Source organism: Phascolarctos cinereus, unplaced genomic scaffold (genome assembly GCF_003287225.1).
Source record: "Phascolarctos cinereus isolate Bilbo 61053 unplaced genomic scaffold, phaCin_HiC Scaffold_8;HRSCAF=390, whole genome shotgun sequence".
In the NCBI taxonomy this organism is placed as follows: Eukaryota; Metazoa; Chordata; class Mammalia; order Diprotodontia; family Phascolarctidae; genus Phascolarctos; species Phascolarctos cinereus.
The window spans coordinates 6941578-6963615 of record NW_027556291.1 but is presented as its reverse complement, the minus strand read 5'-3'; the positions used below and the strand labels follow the sequence as shown (position 1 = coordinate 6963615).

General features: G+C 38.9%; 1 protein-coding gene across 1 annotated transcript in view; it reads left to right on the top strand.

Moving 5' to 3' along the window:
- LRCH2 (leucine rich repeats and calponin homology domain containing 2) overlaps positions 1-20446 on the top strand; it is a 95926-nt gene extending 75480 nt beyond the window's left edge. The window contains exons 16-22 of the mRNA XM_020963466.2: positions 9771-9815; positions 11537-11587; positions 13378-13435; positions 14239-14351; positions 14559-14696; positions 14878-14955; positions 15717-20446. Of these exons, the coding sequence (XP_020819125.1) occupies positions 9771-9815; positions 11537-11587; positions 13378-13435; positions 14239-14351; positions 14559-14696; positions 14878-14955; positions 15717-15836 (603 nt within the window). The 3' untranslated portion in view covers positions 15837-20446. The remainder of the gene's footprint in view (positions 1-9770; positions 9816-11536; positions 11588-13377; positions 13436-14238; positions 14352-14558; positions 14697-14877; positions 14956-15716) is intronic.
- Positions 20447-22038: the final 1592 nt, after the last annotated feature.

Genomic DNA, 22038 nt, shown 5'->3' with positions numbered 1-22038 from the left:
CAACTTCAAGTATTCAAAGAATGAATGCCCTTTCCACTACAATGTAATTGGGAAATTATTTGATGTAATTTAAAACAAGATACCAGCCGAACACGCAAATCTACTTGGTAATGATTAGGAGTTCAAGTCATTTTGATGGCTGATTCCTGGGGGGATGTGTGTGTGTGTGTGTGTGTGTGTGTGTGTGTGTGTGTGTAAAAGAACATTATTAGAGCAGTCTTTCTGAGGCAGTTTGAAGGCTGACTAGTCTTGTGGTGCAAATGGAAAGAGTGTTAAACTTGGGGTCAGAGGAGCTGAGTTCAAATTCGGCCTGCTATTCAGCATGCTGTGATTTGAATAAAGTCATGTTGCTGAGCCTTCATTTCCTGATCTCTAAAACGAGAGGATTGGATTAGGTAGCTGCTGAGGAATACTTGTAGCTCTAACTCTTTGATCTTATGACCTCTTTGTAAGGAATAGGTCAGGTTATCCAAATGGTTCTGGTTGCTGTGATTCCCATCACTGTTACATGTACTGTTGTGCAATGAAAACTTTGAGATGCATTTCTTTTTTTTTTTTTTGTCAGGATGATATTGTTCTTCAATAATGCAATTCAAATCAGCCAACATTTGTCAAGTGCCTCTTAAATGCCATCTCCTTAGTGAAGCCTTTTCTGACTGCCCCTGGTGGTAGGGCTCTTCCCCTTCTCCACATCCTTTTTATTAAGCTTCCTTTATTTTTCTTGCCTTTTTTTGTACAACCTGGCTGATGGGGAAGTATGTTTTGCACAATTTCACATGTATAATGGGTATCATATATCTTGCATTCTCAGTGGGTATGGGAGAAGTGGAGGGAGGGAGAAAATTCAGAACTCAAAGTAAAAAAGTCAAAAAAAGATTACAAAAATAAAAAAACCCCAAATGGCACAAAAAATGTAAGCACTAGACCCTTTCCTTAGGTGCTTACATTCTTCTGGAAGGAAGCTTACATTCTTTGGATTGGTTTTTGATTAATAGACTGAAGAAAACTGGGTCATAAAGTAGTGTAGGTCAGATTTACTTCCTTTCTTGTTACATTAATGTGGGCTTAAGTGGCCTGTCGATCTGACTGTATGTCGCGTTTGTCAGCCTACGTTTTGCTATAACATCTGAACCTACAAATCAAAATCTTCACTATTTCACAGCAGATAGAGGGAGTGGACGGAGCTGAATTATTGAAATGTCTGATTTAGATTTTTTAACATTGGCATCTATCTCATCATAGTATTTTAGAGCCTTTTATTTCTTTAAAGTATATAAATTAATTCAGACTAGGTGTGCAGTATTTACTAGTGTGAATGTATAATGGTTTTATAATGAGCATAATTGCTGAAATATAGGTGACATTGTTGGGTGAATGATCTCTTCATTCATAAGATCATAGGTTAAGAGCTGGGAAGCACCTCAGCTGGTCTTCTAGTTCAACACCCTTCCTGACATTTAAAGATGACGAATATGAAGTCCTGATTCAGTGAGGTGCCTGAGGTCACACAGCTCTTAAATGAGGAGAGGTGGTTTTTGAACCCAGGACCTCTGACTTAAAAGCCAGTGTTTTCCATTGTACTGTATTGCTTTTCTTTCTCTTAACTGAATTTTCTAGTCACCTGATGAATCATTATTTATGCCTATAATTGGAAAAATGCTGTAATAGCACCTGGTATATGCCCCCTCACCTATGGGGCCCTCAGAATGGCTACCCCAAATTCACAGTACTCTGGGAGTATGCCTCCAGTCAATATCGTAGCTAGTGAACTCCCACAGATATTCAATTTTTTCCCCCTAGTCATCCAGAGGACAGTTTTCAAAGCAAAGGCATTTAATGAAATAGCATAGTAAGAAAAGTAATGATAGCTCATCCCTCCTCACTCTCTTACCCTCCCCCCCCACCTGGGGCATACTCTCACAAATATACCCAATGTCTGGGTAAGATTGGGCTTACATGCGTGCATAGGGATTCATGAATGGGGGGGGGCTGCCTCTCCGTTTGACTAATCAGTACTTTTTTTGATGAGGCAGTCAGGGTCAAATGACTTGCTCAGGGTCACACAGCCAGTAAATGTCAGGTGTCTGAGGCCAGATTTGAACTCAGGTACTTCTGACTCCAGAGCCAGTGCTTTATCTACTGCACTACCTAGATGTCACTTCTTAATTAGAAACTTAGCTTTCTTTTTCTCCCTGATCTTCCTCTGGTAAAGTTACTGGACTTAACCTGATGCTTATCAGGGAACCCATCTTTCTTACAAGGGACCAAACCTTAAACCAGAATCTCAAAGGAAAGTGATGGTCCTGTACTGATCACCATCTGATTTTTTTCCCCAGTCAGGAAATTGCCAATCCGCTCATCATACAGGCCTTTCCCACTGCGTTATTCTGCCTCTACCTCTCCTCAGTTCCTTCTTTGTGTAATGCAGAACATTATTTTGCCATTTAGGTAGTAGGGCCCTTTAAGCCATGGAAAGCAAAAGTTGGTGCTTAATCTTGCCCCAGACCTCTTTCCTTTCTACCTTAAAGTAAAAATAAACCTTTAAAAATGGAATTCATTAAAACTAAGTTGATGTAAAATGTCCTCAAGTAACATAAATAACTTCCCAAAGTACCATAACAAACTAAATTCCTAGTTGTTACAGAATTCCTAGACATCACAAAGTTCCTTAGTCAAAAACGGAGAAAAAAATTCAGTTTTTATAATGCGTGAAGAACATTACCACAACAACAAATATTATCAAACCTTTAAAAATTTACTCAGTTTTTTTTTTCTGTCTGTAAATGTATCACTGGAAATTAGGAAAAACTATTACATTCTGGAAGCTCACCTAGACAGTGAATGTGGTAGTCCATAAATCTCCAGATTAACGTATCTCAAGGATTCTCATTTACTCAGGAATGTCACAACACAGGAAACGTTTACACAGATTTGATAAGAATTATAGGTGAAACTTCCTCTTAAAAGCGAATAAAACTTGGAAGTTTATTCTAACCCATTCATTCTCCCCTATTTATTTATTTAGCTTTGGAGGGGTAGACAAAAATATATTCCCAAATGCAATACCCTTGTTAGGCTTAGAAATGTACTGGACCAGTAGTCTGATTGCTTTTTCTTTCCCATAATGAACAATCTTTAAAAGAACCCACCCGGGGATCTAGCCTGAAAGGTGGGTGGACATAATTCCCTCCATCTCTCCTCAAACTGCCCTTACTATGCACTCAAAACAATTCACTCCTCTGAGTTTCCTTCAATGTACCTAAGTGCAAAACAGTGTAACAAATGCTGAAATTGAAAACCTCACATATTTACCAATTTGGATGAGCTGGGGCTTGTGGGAAAATATCAACTAAACCCAGCAAGCCGTAGTCCTCAGCACATAAACCATTTGTCTGTGTTCTGGTACACAAGAACTTTTTTCTTTGTCTCCACACTCAAACTTGGCCAGAGTTAGAATGCAGAGAGAGAGAAACTATTACTCATGCAAAAGTCCCAAAACCTTCTCACTTTCAAAACCTCCAGTCACACCATGCAACTAAACCATATTCCCTTCAAATTTTCTACACACACTCCTCTCTCCTACGTGCTTAAACTTACTTGCCTTTCTTTCTAATGATTTAAAATCCCCTTAAAACCTGTACATATCTCATTCCTTTCTAATTCTGACCTGACACTTCATAAATCCTTCCCAACTTGCCCTCTACCAACCATATAACCTAAATAATAAAGTATTCTTCTCTCTTTCCCTCTCCCATCCACGTACTCCTTTGAAGCTGCTGTTACCTGGGGAGGGAGAGGGGGAGAAAGAAGGCAACTTTTCAGAGTCCTGCTGCAGCCTTTGGCTGTCTGGCTGCAAACAGCCCAAGAGGGAGGGAAATGATGTACTAGCCGTACCCCCCCGTTATTGCAGAACACAGACACAGACAAACAATAAAAGCCTGACCACAAACACATCCTCCCAATGGAAGTTGGAGGAACTGCCCTGGAGAAAACTGTCTGCAATCCAGTCTGACACCTGCCTTTCAGTATGAAACAGAGATGGTTTCAGGCAGATGATTGCAAAACAGAATCTCTTAAAAACACAATCTCTACACATATAAACTAATAGACCGGCACTGAGACAGAAACCAGGAATGAGACACGGCCCGATGGAACTAAGACAGAAACCAGGAACCAGGTACCAGGAACCAGATACAGGCATAGTCCTGACGTCTCGGGGTGCCTGGGGGATTGAGGCACTAAGTGCTCTGCCACGTCTGGCACTCATTCCCCACTAGAAAACAGGTCTGCAGACATTTACCTCCGGAGGGTTACCAGGTCCACAAGGGCCAAAATGAGGTACAGTCAGAGTCGGGGAGGGAGGCTTCTCCTAGTCCTGAGTTCTGGGGCCCTGGAACATCATCAGGGGCCGGCTCCCCTAAAAGTCAGAACAGAACAATTCCCTCCTCCCAAGGCTGATGTCCTCTCCAGATGGGTCTCTGCAGCAACACCGTACGCTGCTATCTCACTGGGGCCTCCAAAATGTTGTACTGAGAAATCAGCGAGCGAGACCCAGACGTAATTTAAAATGTGGATTTATTAGCCCGCGGCTGCCAGGGGGTATGCACATCCAAATCAAGCAGCCCCGATCAGGGATCGAGCTAGGGTTTATATGGAAAAAAGCATGGGAAAGAAATGCCAGGAACACTGATGAGGTAATCCAAAGGTGCAGGTGTCTTTGGGGGCTATGGATGGGAAAGTACAGGGAGTACACCGGACAGGGAGGGGGATAGATCTTTGGAGTCTGGCAGGAGGAAGAGTCCTTGGGCTGGCCAAGGACAGCCCTCTCCCTCTGTCTTGATGAAAGAATGCTCTGCAACAAGGGAAAGCTTTCTCACAACACAGGAACTTACTGAGGAATTGGGAGGCTTCCAGAGACATGATCTGAGGGCTGGGGCCTGAGCAGCCCAGCTCTGTGTAGCTGTACCAGGCAGATTGATAAAGGTTATGCTGAGGCCCATGCATGAATAACTGCTAGGCACAGTGTCCTTGGGCTAGGGAGTGGTTGTTAGAGACAGCGTTTCTGAGACTAGGGAGAAATTGGGGCACAAGTACAAGTACCCAAGCACCCCATTATTACAGGTCAGAGATCACACAAACCAGACCAGGTGTCCTGGTCTCTGGTATAAACATAATTATCTAAAGCAATTATATTGCAAGCTTTCTTATCCATTTGTGTTGGAGGTACGCATGGGCTATGCTGAGCTATGCAAGAGTACATTTCACTATTGTTTAGATTTAGGAGGAAAGAGGTCTGGGGCAAGATTAAGCACCAACTTTTGCTTTCCATGGCTTAAAGGGCCCTACTACCTAAATGGCAAAATAATGTTCTGCATTACATTTGTTTCTCACCTATAGTTAATATGAAGAGTACTTATTGAATACAACTTTACATTTTATAAAATCCCTCTCTGCTACTAGCTACACCTTTGAAGTACTAAAAGCTTTTCTTAAAGCAACAAATCTTTTTCCTTCTGAACATTTATTTTGAACCTAATAGGATCTGAATCACACTTTCTTCACATGGGCACTTTATAATGCAAATTCAGCCAGTGGTTACCTATTTATTTTTATATCCAGAGGATTGTATTAACCAGAACAACAACAACAACAGAAGGCCAGAATTTTCTGCCTGTGCCTCAAAGGCATTTTTGTACCAGTTAAGCAGTTCCAAGCCTTGATGGTGGTGATTAGCATTTGAAAGCCATTCTGAGCATCTGAAGCTTTTTTTCTTTTAGAGAGAAGACTTTAGTTTGAAAATCTTTTTGGTACCTTTAGCTCTCCTCACCTATGATTTTATCCACAAAATAATAATAATAATTCTAGCTTCTTGGAAGAGTCAAATTACTTTAATGCTTGTAGCCAAATTGTTTTTGTAAATAGGTGCTTCTGTGGTGCTTTTCTAGGTAGCTGACAATAGTTTGTTCTTTTAAATATGTTTTTTATATAAATTTATTTATTTTTAGTTTTCAACATTTACTTCCACAAGATTTTGAATTCCATATTTTCACCCCATCTTGCCCCTCCCCCACCCCAAGATGGCATGCATTCTGAATACCCCTTCCCCTAGTCTGCCCTCCCTTCTATCTCTCCTCCCTTTTCTCTTATCCTCTTCCCCTTCTATTTTCCTGTAGGGCAGGATAGATTTCTGTACCTCATTTCCTGTATTTCTTATTTCCCAGTTGCATGTGGAAACATCTTTTTTTTTAAACATGTGTTTTTAAAACTTTGGGTTCCAAATTTTCTCCCTTCCTCCCACCCCACCCACCCTCATTGAAAAGGCAGGCAAGTCAATACAGGCCATACATGTGCAGTTATGCAAAACCCTTCCATAGTAGCCATGTTGTGAAAAACTAACTCTATTTCCCTTAATCCTATCCTGCCCCCCCATTTATTCTGTTCTTTCTTTTGACCCTGTCCCTCCTCAGAAGTACTTCCTTCTGATTACCCCTTTCCCAATCTGCCCTTCTCTCTATCATCCCCCTGCTCTCTTGTCCCCTTCTCCCCCTATTTTCTTGTAGGGTAAGACAAACTTCCATACCCGATTGAATGTGTATGCTATTCCCTCCTTAAGCCAAATCCTATGAGAATAAGATTCCCTCATTTCCTCTCACCTCCTTTGTTTCCCCTCCGCTGTAAGAACCTTTTCTTGTCTGTTTGTGCAAGATAATGTACCCCATTCTACCTCTCCCTTTCTCCTTCTCCTAGTATAATCCTCTCTCACCCCTTAATTTTATTCTCCAGATATCACCCCTTCATCTTCAACTCACCCTGTGCCCTCTATCTATCTATCTATCTATCTATCTATCTATCTATCTATATCTATCTATCTATCTATCTGTCTGTCTGTCTGTCTGTCTGTCTGTCTGTCTGTCTGTCTATCTATCTATCTGTCTATCTATCTATCTATCTATCCATACATACATATAATTTTTCCCCTCCCACTACCCTAATACTGACAAAGGTCTCATGAGTTATAAATATCATCTTTCCATGCAGGAATGTAAACAGTTCAATCTTAATAAGTCTCTTATGATTTCTCTTTCCTGTTTACTTCTTCATGTTCCACTTGAGTCTTGTATTTGAAAGTCAGATTTTCTGTTCAGCTCTGGTCTTTTCATCAAGAATGCTTGAAAGTCCTCTGTTTCACTGAATGACCATTTTTTCCCCTGAAGGATTATATTCAGTTTTGCTGGGTAGGTGATTCTTGGTTGTAATCCTATCTCCTTTGCCCTCTGGAATATTATATTCCATGCCCTCCGGTCCCTTAATGTAGAAGCTGCTAAATCTTGTGTTATCCTGATTGTGTTTCCACAATACTGGAATTGTTTCTTTCTGGCTGCTTGCAATATTTTCTCCTTGACCTAGGAACTCTGGAATTTGGCTACAATATTCCTAGGAGTTTTCCTTTGGGGGTCTCTTTCAGGAGGAGATCAGTGGATTCTTTCCATTTCTATTTTGCCCTCTGGTTCTAAAATATCAGGGCAGTTTTCCTTGATAATTTCTTGAAAGATGATGTCTAGGCTCTTTTTTTTTTATCATGGCTTTCAGATAGTCCAATAATTTTTAAATGATCTCTCCTGGATCTATTTTCCAGGTCAGTTGTTTTTCCAATGAGATATTTCACATAGTTTTCTAATTTTTCATTCTTTTGGATTTGTTCTACTGTGTCTTAATTTCTCATAAAGTCACTGTCTTCCAATTGCTCTATTCTAATTTTTAAAGAAGTATTTTCTTCAGTAATCTTTTGGACTTCCTTTTCCATTTGGCCAATTTTTCTTTTTAGGGCATTTTTCTCCTCATTGGCTTTTTGGACCTCTTTTGCCATTTGGGTTAGGCTATTTTTTAAGGTGTTATTTTCTTCAGTATTTTTTTTGGTCTCCTTTAGCAAGCTGTTGACTTGTTTTTCATGATTCTCTTGCATCACTCTCATTTCTCTTTCCAGTTTTTCCTCTACTTCCCTTACTTGCTTCTCAAAATCCCTTTTGAGCTCTTCCAAGGCCTGGGACGGATTCATATTTTTCTTGGAGGCTTTGGATGTGGGAGCTTTGACTTTGTTGTCTTCTTCTGGTTGTATATTTTGATCTTCTTCATCACCAAAGTAAGATAATATAGTCTGACTCTTTTTGTGCTGCTTGGTCATGATCCCAGCCAATTACTTGAGTTTTGAACTCTTTGTTAAGGTAAAAGTCTGCTTCCAATGTGGAGAGTGTACTGTCCCAAGCTTCAGGGGTTTGTGTAGCTGTTTTCAGAGATACTTGTAGGGACCTGTAAATTTTCAGTTCGTCTAAGGTGATATGATAAGGGGCGAGGTGTTTACTCTTTTCCTGGCGTGAGCTCCGGCCACAAGCAGTCTTTTCTCTCTTGGAATGGTGAGGAGGGTTTCCTTTCCACAGCCACTGTAAGTTCCACCAAGCCAGTGCTCCTCCTCACCCTAGGACTACTTATGACTAATTTGTCCTTTTTCTGAAACAAGGGTTTACTTGGCAAAGGTCAACTTCAACCTGGCTCTTGTAGAAGTTATTATATATTTTGGATTATTCCTGTCTTGACAATAAGGTTTTATTATATTTTAAATGTCGGCCAATTCACTCAGGTTGGTTTTTGTGCTGGACTCTGCTAGTTGTTGGTGGAGCCGCTGTTGCTGCCTTCTAGGACCTCGGGCTTCTTGGGGAAACAAGATGAAGGAACATGAAACAAAGAGCAATGGAAGGCCCTATCCAGGGTGTACTCAGGTGCTGCCAAGGTAGGGGACAGCCCATAGAGAAGGAAGGGGAAGAGCAGCATTGATAGGGATGCAGAGAGAGCACCAAGCAGAGACAGCCAAGTTTGGAACAATTGATGGATTTGGAAGGTGGAGGCACCAGCTTGAGCAGAGGTCCATAGTCAGGGAAGAATGTGAACTGTGTGGATAATAGTGAAGGAATCTGCTCCTTCAGAAAGAAAAGCTGAAGCTTCTCTTGTGCTTTAAGGTTTGCATTATTATATTTGAGCATTACAACAACCCTGTGATGTTGATATTGCAGGTATTATTATCCACATTTTTACAGGTGAGGAAACTGAGGTTCAGAGAAGTTAATGATTTATTTATAACCACAGCAAATGACTAGGGTGGGGTTTCATCCTAGGTCTTCATTGTTCCAAGTTTAGTATTCTGTTATGCCATGCTGGCTCTCTAGAATCTGTCAGTGACCTGCAGAATGAATAGTGGGAGAGACTGGAATCAGGGAGTCCACTTAAGAGAAGGGTGTTACAGCGGCTCGGCCCTGATGTATTGAGGTTCTGAGTTATGGTCACGACAGTGGGAATGAAGGGGAAGATCCATTTCTGAGAGATAGTTCACAGAAGAACTGATAGGCCTAGGCCACGAATTAGACCTAAAGGATAAAGGAAAGAGAGGAGTTGTAGATGAGTATATGGTCTCAAGTGTGGGTGATGGAGAATGATGATACCATTGGCACCAAAGGAAGCATTAGGTTGGGAGATGGGTGTAACCATTGCAAAATTGGCTTCAGAGTTACAGCTACTTCTATAACTCACCCTGTTTTTGACTGGTTGTAATTTTTGGAAGCACAAACTCTAAATAAATCCATTAACCATAAAATTCAGTAGCCCAGAAAAGGTAAGAAGAGTTCTAGAGTACTTTAATCTTTGCATTTTATTGAATTTGATTTGAATTGAATGGTATGACAGAGGAAAAAAATAATTTTTGCCTTTCAAATGTTTTGCAGTATAAATCCTCAAGGAAGAATTCAAGTGGAAATGAACATGACGAGGTAAGAAGACAATCAGCAGTTATTGGAATTATTTTGTCTTCCTTTCTCTGCTTGCCCTGCTATCAAATCAATTGCAAAGTTTTCATTTACCTCTTTCTGGCAACCAACAAAGCGAATCCTCTTGTAATGTTCTTCATCATAAACCTGGCCCGGGTGGGTAATTTTCTCCCCTGAGGCTGATATCTTCACACCAGAACACCTGGCGGCCACAGGGAGGCCCAGGAGACCCTGGCCCAGAAAGCTCCTGAAGGTCAGCGTCCCTGGTCCCCACAGCCACCACCATCTTCTGCTTACATTTTAATTTTCACTAACTTCTAACTGAAATTCAGCATTTCCTTCACTTATGAATACTTTGAAAACTCATTATTCTGAGCAGAGGTGCAACTTCACCAGATTGCCTAAGGGGTCCATGACATCGAAAAGGTAAAGAACCCCTGACTTAGAGTCTCACAGAGTCGCCTTTACTGAAAGGTCACACAACCAAGTATGTGTTGGCAACACTTGAAGCCAGGTAATACTGAGTAGGCTGTCTTGTCTAGACAGTGCACTCTGTGGTTTTTTAGTGCATAATAAACACTTTGAACATCGATGGCACTCTGATTATTTTATCACGTAATTTCTATAGTATACATTAGCCCCAAACTGTAGAGTTGTCATATTGTCAGTAGTTTTATCAACATTTGTTTTTTGTCGCCTTCATATATTCATTGTGAATTTTGGCCTTATCTTCTTTTATCTTACTCTCATAGACCATGATTTAAATCTCAGGTTCTCATTGCTAAATCAAAGATAAGTTTATTTATAAATCCTGAGAATTGACAAATCTTAAGTTGAACTATTCCCAGCATTCTCATTGGCTAGAACTGCAAGGTAATCAAAGCCACAGACTTGTGAATTAACTCGTATAATCAATAGTTTAGATTCATACATGGTGACTGGGGGTGGGAGGGGGGAGGGACATGAACAGGTAGTTCATGTGACACAGAATGCTGACATTGCTGCCCCAAATTCCTTTGTGTTTAGAAAGTAGGACCAGAGATGGGCAAAGTCCGGAATTGGCCCAGGAGTCCGGAATTGGCCCAGGAGTCTCATTTTTCTTCTCCAGCCTAAGCATCCTATTTCTACCCATGACCTCTCTGGAGAATTTTTAGTGGGACAAATAATGGATGATGTTGCACAAAGTGGCCAGTCATGGGGTAGATGGACCTGAGTTGCCTATGAGGGATAAGGCCTCACTGGGATGCAGTACTCCATATGTTTGACAGAGTCTTTTAGTACTGAGGGTTTTACCTGCAGGCTAGGCCATCAGTTCTTCATGAGCAGCAAAATTCAGCTCAATACTGAATTGACTTGTTATAGGACTGGCCCCACATGGAGGGAACTTAGCATCATTTTAGACAAGTGTTTACAGAGTAATTATCCCAGTGCAAGCCCCAGTTATCGGAGGGCCTGCCATAAATGTCCCAGGGGGAATGGGATATTTCATTGTCTTCTGTCATCAGGAAGTAATCCTGGCAGAATATTTTTCCACAAGCAGGTTTTAAAAAGTTTTCATATATGGTCTTTATAAATGGCTCCCCACATATAACCTGTAGTAGATGAGAAAGTTCAGTGTCATACTTAGTTGATTGAAGCAATTTTGAGTGTCTTGTATGTCTCCCTAGATCATCATTCACATGTTTTAATTTCTTTTGTTTCATATTTTTTATCTCTTATTTTAGCAAGACAGTGATAATGCTAATGTGTCCCCACAGTCTCCAGTATCATCTGAGGTACATGTTCTGTTTTTGCGTGCGTGTGTGTGTGGGTGTCTGTGTGTGTGTGTGTGTGTGTGTGTGTGTGTGTGTGTGTGTACAGGGTGCCTCCTTCTCCTCCTGACATCTTCACTTCATCCTCATCTTTTGTACAATATCATTGGTTAACACTGTTTTTTTTTTTTTTTGTCCATGGGAAGTAATACACATCCTGTTTGGCAAAAACATTAAAAGTTAACATTACCTTTTCTATGCACATTCTTTTTTACTGAGGTCAGTCTTTGAGTTTGACATCCATGCGTTATTATTGAGAGTAATTATTTAAAAAGAACTTGGATACATATTTACTAGAAAAAAATAATACACCATCTAGATGACTTTTCTCAGCTCTTTATTGTTTGAAAATAAATAATGAATTTTAAGGACAACTGTTACAATTTGTGAGAAACTGACATTCTAGCGGTCACTTCCCACTTGGATTTGTTTTAGCTTTTTAAAGCTGTGCCGGACCGTGTGAACAGAGTTACGCAGATGATCGTGAGGTAGCATGGCATGGTGAGGAGAACACTGGTCTTCTAGTCAGACCCTGGATTCAAGTCCCAGCTCAGCTAATCTCTGTATGACCTGGGCCAAATCCCTTTCCCTCTCTGTGCTTGAGTATACTTTTCTATAAAATGAGAGATTTTGGGCTGGATGGCCTTGGAGCGCCTTCCCAGCTCAAAGTCTAGAATCCTTTTCTGATTCTGCAGTTATCTAGAGAGCTCAGGGCTTGGCCAGAACACTCTTACTTCCTGGGAGATGGGTCCACATGCACTGGATGATGGTGCATTCATTCATTTTTTTTTTTTTGGTAGCTGAGTATAATACTTAAGTGTGTGGGCATGAGAGGGTGGTTTTTTTCTTTTTGCTTAAAAGAGGCAGACCTTTTTTTCTGTTATATTTACTTAGTTGCTTTATGTCTTAATATTTTACTAAAGATTTTAAATGCAGTTAGGGAAATCATTTGGTAAATATGTATGGAGAAATAAGATATACATATAATTTTCAGAAAATTTTTAGATTTGGATTGCAGAAATAACATGTGTGGGATTCCATATCATTCCTTCTGCATTTATTGCTGCATATACACCTTTAGCATTGATAATCTGAGCTGATGGAGGAGCACAGTAACATGGGGAAGACTTCTGCTGGCTGCCTTCCATGCTGGCCATAAAATAGAGATGATTATATGTGCTCTGCCTTCCTCATGGAGTTGTTATGATGATCAAATGAGATGTGACGAGAAGGGATTTGAAACATAAAGTTCACCCATAAGCCTGAGAATGAGTTCAGATGTGGCCTGCCGGTCCTGCTAGTGAGAATTTAAGGATTTGCTGAGTATAATCTGCCACCCTATTATAAATTCTTCACCTAGTAGGTAATCAATAAATGTTGCTGACCAATTAATTTTTCTATTGAATTGTTGAGCCTCGATGCAGAACTGAATTGATTTTTCTGAGATTTTAATCACGCCCATATTTCCTCAAATCCTTTCTACTTATTTCTTATCTTTCATGATTATTGTTTCTGTCCTTTTTTCACGTTGTGTGTGGTGAGACAATTGCAAAGACTGAAGTGTTTAGTCAGTCAGAAAATAAATAGTGATTGTTAAATGCTTTATCCACTTGATTTGAAGCACAAATCTCTCCTGTACAGAGGGGAATTATTTAGGGGGAGAATGAGTACGACAAAAGAAGGGTACACATGTGAATGACTAGCTTGGTCATTGTGAAAGCCAATCGATTATATTGGTTTGTTCTCATTTGTAGGATTATGACAGAACTGACAGTTATTCACACGGTCCATTTGGCTTGAAGCCTAGATCAGGTAAAATCTGTTCTCTAAATTCAGTGTCTCCGAGATTATATGTCAACTCAAGTTTCTAAATGAAATGGCACTCAGTCCATAGTTATTGGCTATATGTAATTTCTTTCTTCCCTCCTAAAAAAGAATTTTCTCTCAACTCTGTCTTTCCAATTCCTGTTCTCCATTTCTTTCTTCAAACTCTTCACCATCAAGCTCCCAAATGCTTTAGTTTTTTGTCTTTGAGATATTGGAGTGTTATTTATCCTACTGGGACTGCTCTTAACACAAACACTCCTGCCAGCAGACCCAAGCCTGTTTAAAATTACAGCATGCCATTATGTTAGCTTTCAAAAGGAGATCTTTTTGTATTTGGCAAGCCCAAAAGAAAATGCATCCAGGTGCCTTGGCAAGGTATTGAATCACAGTCCTCATTCCTGAATAAGCATACTGACCTTCAAGAATAATTTCCTATTGCTGTAAAGAGAATGAAAGTCTGAATTATATTCAGTCATTTTCTAAAGCCAGGAAGTAAAATTGTAACAACTTATTTTCAGATCAGAACACATGCGGGTATCCAAAACCATTTGTATGCTTGTTGTAGTCCTGTTGTTTTCAGTTATGCAGATGAATAGATTTTTACTCTGTTGTATTAATGTGTTTTAATATGTTTTCATGTAGTGGTAAGGAAATTGAAACATACACATCACTTAGTTTGCATGGATTCCTTTTTATCATGCCTGTTTCGCCAGTGTTGGGTTGGTGTTTCTCTGTTTCACCATTTTCACTGCCTATGTTAAAAGAGAGCAAATGTCTGGTTTTCGTAGCTTTCAGCCGTTCATCTCGTCAGGAATATGGGACAACAGATCCTGGATTTACAATGAGAAGAAAGATGGAACATTTAAGGGAGGAAAGGGAGCAAATACGACAACTTCGTAATGTAAGTTAAATTGCTAGTTTTGATTTGCTGTGCAGAAGTGGAGTCAGATTTCAATTATTGATTGGGAAAATGAGGTTACTTTTACTTTCAAAGAAGGAGTGCTCTTAAAAATAGGTTGATTGTATAATAAATTGTAGGATAAGTATACCAGTTGTTTTTAAAGATATGAACTATTTACAACTCCTCCTCTTTTTTTTTTTCCACTAGAATCTTGAATCGAGGTTAAAAGTAATTTTGCCTGATGATATTGGAGCAGCATTAATGGATGGAGTAGTTCTTTGCCATTTAGCCAATCACATAAGGCCACGCTCTGTGGCTAGTATTCACGTACCATCGCCAGCAGTGGTAAGTCCCTTACTTACAGAATAAGGTTTATCAAGTCAGCTGTAAATTTAGAAGTCCGTTGCTCTGAATAATACACTTTAATATATTTAGTTTCTGGTCAAGCTCTTTTCTATTATATAAAGTTCATGATGCCCTCTAGCTAATGAAAATTTGATGACTCATGAAATTCTTCTCTTTACAGCCTAAGCTAAGCATGGCAAAGTGTCGAAGAAATGTAGAAAACTTTCTTGATGCTTGTAAAAAATTGGGTGTCTCACAGGTAATTAGAATTTGTTTTAAATGTTCTCACTAAAATCCCCCTTGTGCACATTTACTAAAGTTCTCCTCATGGTGTAGAGGTGCCCATGGTACTTAAAGGGAGATCATAATCCCTTGTGTGGGGTATCCTACCAGGTTGGAAGGGCCTGGCAGCAGATTGTATATGTGAGGATTAAGCCAGCTAGATCTTCTTTGCCATTTTTATTTTGATGCTTTCATTTTCATTTTAAAGCTGCGACCACACAGTTTATTTTGAAAACACAGAATTCTTCTGTAGCTATTCTTACTGAAAGAATTACTTTGAAAACAGGAAAATGTCATAATATTTTATTTAACAAAATACCCTCAGTATGTTGAATGACAAAGGGCTATTCTTGACTTGGTTGGACTAGGCCGAAATTTACCTTTTGTAAATTCTAGTTTCACATTTCAAGGTCAAAGATTTGCAAAGGAAATACATAAGTTATTTAAGAGAATAAACAGCTCCAACACTTCACAATGCCTGTTCATCAAGTTTTATTGATCATCGTTTATCCATCCTTGGTCATAATTTATTAAAGCCAGTCTCTTAATAATGTCTGCTAGATAAAACTGTTCAGCTAGTCCGTGTTTGTATAGGGAAAGTGATCTTAAACAAATATCCTCTTACTCAGACCTGTCACTCACTAATTCATACAGCTCTCTTGCCTAGTTAGTGGAGTTCTACTGTGCTATTCAGAAGCCATGGCCTAGAGATCACGTCTTGTCCTTTTTGTTTTCCAGGAAAGACTCTGCTTGCCGCACCATATTTTGGAAGAAAGAGGCCTGGTGAAAGTTGGTGTCACAGTTCAGGCTCTTCTGGAGCTGCCCACTACTAAGGCATCTCAACTGTCAGCAGCTTGACATGACTGGAAACAATTATGCAAAAAAAATTCTAGTTTTATTTATTCGTACTCGTTTTAAGCACCTCAGCTTTCTGATGAATGAGAATGGCCAATCAAAAAGTTTTTGTCTAGAATGTGTCTTTGTTTTATTATGTAGATAACATTGAAGTCAAATCAAAGCTTAAGTAATTAAGCTCCTCTCAGAATGAGATTCACAAAACAGTTTTTATGCACTCAAGTCAATTGGTAATGCTTGATTATTTTTTTGGAAAAACTAGATTATTGATAAATTGAAAATGTGGCTTACATATTTTAAAATCTCAACATAATGGCATATATCAGATAAACGAATCCATTTTTACTAATTCCAAATAGTCTTATATTTGCGTTCTTAATTACACTCAAATATAATTTTTATGCTTCACAAATTCTCCAGAACAAAGAGTTGGCAAAAAAAGACTTCTATTCCGATTCTTTTCGTCTGCTAGGTTGGTGCCAACACAGTTTCAGTTGTACTGGAGACTGTTTACATAGGAAGTGCCTGTGTAATTGATGACTCTTAGAGTCTTAAACCTTTTTGGAATTTCTCTATGTATGGATGTGTTCATTAGAACTTTGCTGATATTTTCCTAGTTTTCTGTCAGGCCAGTGATGTGTGAGGATTGAAATGTGCCTCACGATATTTTATTGCACACTGTTTTTTAGTTATTTCATGTTGTCAAAAAATTAATATGTGTGATTTATTTATACTATTTAATTTTACAAAACTTAATCATTTTTTAAACTGTATTATTACTTGGGTCATATTTTATTTCATATTATAGTGAAAAGAGGATACATAAAACAGTGAGGTATTTGAGAACTAGGGAAATACTGATTATCAGGCATATTTTAATACAACTGCCAAAATCTCAGGTTTGCAGCTTACCTTTCAGACTTGTTATCACATCCTTCCTGGCTTCACAATACATCTGCATTGCAGCAGCAATCTCCATAAGTAATTTAAAATATAGGACAGCAGTTTGCTATGTTATGGTGTTCAAGGCCACCATTTGAGCATATTCATGTTCCTGCATTGTGCTGTGGAGGTGGCCTGTTTCTGGGCCCCAGAGTTGCCATTGCAGCCAGTGGGCCACGAGGAAAAAGTCACAACTGAAAGGCTCTCATGAGTTTAGAGTAAAAATCTTCTTTCATTTAGAGGTGGCTAATTTCAAGGTGACAGCAGAGAGAGCTCAAAAATTTGCCTAATTTTGGCCTTTTTCCCCATAGAAAACTCTGGCTGGTTACTTTTGAGGTAACCATACCAAGTACTTTATCTTATTTTCTTCTTACTATTATTTGCACTTGTTGCCTCTTAATCCATATGCAATTTGATTTAAAATTTTGGCCTGGGTATTTCAAAGAGTTCTAAGTTTGGTGGGGGAGAGGAAGGGGTGAGTGAAGGGGGAAAAAGGATGGCCAAGTTTCATTCTCTAAATGGATAAAACCTGTGAAACCAAACAGTGTTGTACTAAGAGCTGATTCAGGAGCTGTTCTGATTTTTTCCCCAGTTGGTGAGTAGCCGTGCCATTTATCATTGAATTTTGGCTTTAGAATAAAGGATAGTCTTTACATTTCTCCAGTAGCAAATCGGTGCTCTTCAGGAAGTATGTCTCCTGGTGGCTGTAAGATCTAAGGAATTAAAGTGTGTTTAGTTTATCGTTTGAAATATCTTGAAATAGTTACTTTTTAAGAAAGTTTACTTTGAAGACAGCTCGGTGAAGTAACCAATCACTGCCTCCCTTGGACAACCTATGAATTTGTGTAAGAAATGGCTAGGGGGCCATTTTTATACAGAAATTTGACAGTGTTCCAGTATTATAACCATTAAAATTCAATGTCTTAACTCTTTTATCATATCATTCCCTTTATGATCCAGTTATTATGATATTTTGACAAGTATTTTTATGTTTCGCATGAGTGCACTTCAGTGAAACCCCAGGAATGTTATTCACCCTGAAGATGTTTAGGCTAGTACCTTGTTACGTATAATTGACTGAGTAATTATTTATTACTTTTAAAATAGGCTAGAACCTCCATAAAACATTCTTTGTTGAAAGGCAGAATTCAGTGTGAGGTGGGAGCTTCCCATCATAATCCAGGGGGGTTTACTTACTTGCCTGCATATACCAAAAGGCAGTTTGGCCTGGAAGATGGGCCTGTGGCATAGTCCCCTAGGATAGCAATAGAGCAAGGCTCCAATGTATTTCTCTTAGTAGATTTTCAGTGTCGAAACTTGGTGTTGGTGTTTTTGGTGATGTTTTCTATTATAGTATATTTATTTCAGCAGTTACTGGATTAAGAATGATTTATTTGCATTATAGGAATTGGATTTCCTGTTACTTGGGGGATGGATGATCAAGCTTAAATATTTTCATGCGTCCTACAATAACAATACAGTAGATTGCTACTTCTGTAGGATTTGATGACTTTGTGGCACAAGGAAGCGTAAATGTTAGATATGTTAGAATGGAAACAAGGAGTAAAAATGTATTACTGTTTGGTTAATCATTATCTTTAAATAATGGTAAGTTAGTGACCTTTTTTCTACTTGAGTCTTTTGGAAGCTTTGGAAATGTGTACTAGAGCCTAGCTCTCCCGTGGTCCATTTTCACATGCATTGAGAATCTGTCAAATTGCTCATTGTAAATTGCCCATGCTAACTGTGGGTAGAGAAAATGGAATGAAAGAATAAAAGTCTGGGACAGCATTTCTTTCTTTCTTTTCCTAATATCACCACCTCCATTTCTTTTCATGTATTTGAAAGTTTAAAGTCTGTGCCTCACAATGTGTATGTATATTGTTGACCACACAGAAAGCATTCACATTAGAAGCATTTCAATGACAAATGTACGTATGCGTGTATGTTCACATGCCATTTCAAAAGGCAGTTCAAATGATAAATAGAACTTTTTTGCACAAAATGAGTTTACCTATATAGAATCTAATATACAGTTGGTTGACAATGGTTTCAGTTTGCATGGAGAGTGAAGCTAGAGTAAATTTTGATGGACTTTGCTAATTAAGAGAGGCAGCCTGGCATAATTACAGGCCCAGTCCCTATCCTTATGCTTCCTACTTAAATGCTTTTATCTGAGCTGCTTGATTGGATTAACTCTAAGATAGAAGATAAAAATTTAAAACTTTAATCTTTTTCAGTTTCATATAATTCTGCTTGAAAGCAAAAAATCTCTATCCGGTATCTGGTCCCCCCCTGACTGGACTATCAGGTCCTGATGGCAGCAGCTAGAACTTTGTTTCATCTTTGTTTTGCTACTGCCTAGAAACATATATTGTAAATAATGTGTGGCCAATACATGTCAAATGAGGGCAGGATATTCTGAGACTCTGGCCCATGGTGAAGAGTCCTGGAACGTGGACTACCTTTGGCCTATTTTCCATTTAGAACAGAGGTCCCCAAACTTATTTGGCCTACCACCCCCTTTTAAAAAAAATTACTCAGCACCTACCTGGAAATCTACTTTCTTTAACTCTTTAGTGTTTTTTTTTTTGAAATTTGTGTCATTTCAAAAAATGTATCTTTTTTAGAAAAGATGCATCTTAAATTTAATAATGTATTGTAAATTTGTGTTTTTTTTCCTGCATTGAAATTTTGATGACACAATATCACATAATGTAACTGTATAGCATAGTATAGTAAACAAGTCATTACACACACATATTCCTGTCCATGGATGCTGGACTTCCTGACAACGGGAGACATGCTTACCTGCCAACACTTGCTTGTAAAGACCTGTCAGCGGACTGGACCACCAATCAGTTATAACTTGCATTTTGTGTGTTTATTTGAAAAATAATGTATCACTACAACTTTAACTCTGTTACACAACAGATGAAACATGTATGAATGGTTTTTCAAAACTTTCTTTTCTTCTCTTCTTTCTTTATGCTTTTACTCCTCTCCCTTATTTTTATTCATGCTCCCCAGTTGCACTAGAGGCTACTACTGCCCCCTAGAGGGAGGTATCGCCCACTTTGGGAACTTCTGATTGAGCATTTATAATACCCTTTGGAAAAATGTCTTGTGCTTTAACTATAAAATTGAGAAAATCACAAGTTAATCGTTTATTCACAAGTAGACTTTATTTACATTTGAAGATAAATACTATGGTTATAATATGTAGGGATCATAAAATTTCTACCTATGTTTCATTTGTTTGTGAAGTCTGTTATAGCCAGTTTAATATTGATCAGATACATGGAAAAATGGAGTTGGAAGACTTCTGTTATGTCATTTATGCTGGCACAGTACAAAGAGAAAAAGCCTTTGAGAGAGCTCTTCATTCCCAGCAAAACCTAAAGGCCCAAGGTTCTTAAGGAATGTATTGTTGGTTTTGTAATACTAAACAATTCATCACTGATAACATATTGCTTTTTTTTATAATTGAGATAATCTTGTCATTTCTAGTTAGAAATAAATGTGTTCTGATCAGCTCTATCATTTGGATGAAAAGTGTGTAGGGTATGTGTGCTGATGAAAACGTGCATGGAATTACATTTTTTGGTGTGTAAATTGAACTTTTAAAAACCATCCTCTGGTATTTGTAATAAAAATGTCATAATTCAAAATGCTACCTGAAATCATAGTTTCCTAGTTTCAGATCAGTTTCAGCCATGTGGGCAATGGAGGTCATATCATTTTGAATTAGGGCAGTGATTCGGAATTAGGGTAGTGATTTGTTATAGACTATTTCACCAACTTTCTCCCCTAAGTTTTCTATTTCAGAATGTTTTCTTACTGCTTTTAAGGACTTTGATATTCTCATAAAATTGCAAATGGTGTGGCTTAATGCTCTGATGAGTTGTTTCGTATTTTAAATACGTATTTGAAGTATATTTTAAAGTTCATAAAATATCTATTTCTAAACAAGATAGAATATATGACCATGACAGTTATTCGTGTAATCAGGAACTGGACAAGGAGGACCCAGTCCTAGGAGTACATGTTTGGTGAGCCTACTTCTGGAGAATCCTATGGAAGAGTGGGGCCCAGCTCTCTACTTCAGAGTGTGTTGCATGTATGGGGTAACTGTTTTCTGTCTGCTGACTGCGTGGTGAAGCCTTTGGGTTGGTTGCTGAGCCAGAACTGAGCGTACATACAAAAGGCATTAAGTGGCCAAAGAGAGCCTTCTCCCTGGCTACCTTCATCTAAGGATTACAAAGTGCTGGGGGCCTCGGGGTGAAAGAGGGGCCCTGGGCCCTTTGGTACCATCTCATCAGCAAGCACATGGTGTAGCCGTTTTCCCGTCTCTTGTGTCTGTTTTTTCCTTCTCTTAGGTGAAGGAGTATTGGCTTAAACTAAGACTTTGTGAGTTTCAAGAGGTTGGAAGAGAGTGCTGAGGAGGTCCAAGAACTAGAGTCCTTGCCAGAGTTTGTTGGCAGCTGTGCAGTGCAGGCATAGCCCAGGAGGAGCAATCTGCTAGCCCATTAGCTGAGATACTTTGTCTTTCAGCAAGGCAGCAACTACACCCATTGGTGATGTATTTGGAAGTGGCTAGGTGATGGCTTCACAACAGCCCTATTAAATTTAACCCACTATCCTTCGGAACTAAAGTGATGGAGGGCAAGCGTGCCCCTCATTCAGAGGGACATTTTTGTACATCTTTGGTTCTTGCTCTATATTTTCAGTAAATATCCCTTTGTGAAAACAAATTGATATTAATTGGTTAAATTAATAGTGGGGGGGGCTCTAGTTGTTAGTATTGATGATAATGAGGAGATATTAACTGGTATTGATGATTGATAACTAGGGGAAAACACCAGAATTGGGGCTGAAGCTGATTGCATTAAAGAAGACTCCAGGACCATGACGGGGAAATGTAGTTAGCTACCCTCTGGGGATCCTTCTTGCCAGTGTGAGTGTGAGTTGGGATGAGGACACCCAGAGTCTGTATAGGCTAGCTACATTAGAAGTATTCAGATAAGTTAGAATGAAAACTCAATGAATAAATAGGAAATAATGATAATTCTTCGTTATAGTGATATTTAAAACTACCTCAACTGAATTAATTGATCAATCACTTAATCAGTAAACATTCATTAAGCTTTTACCATATGTGGCAGGCATTATGCTAAGCACTGGGGATACAAAAAGAGGCAAAGGACAGTTGCTACCTTCAAGGAACTTACAGTCTAATGGAGGAACATTACATGCAAAGCAA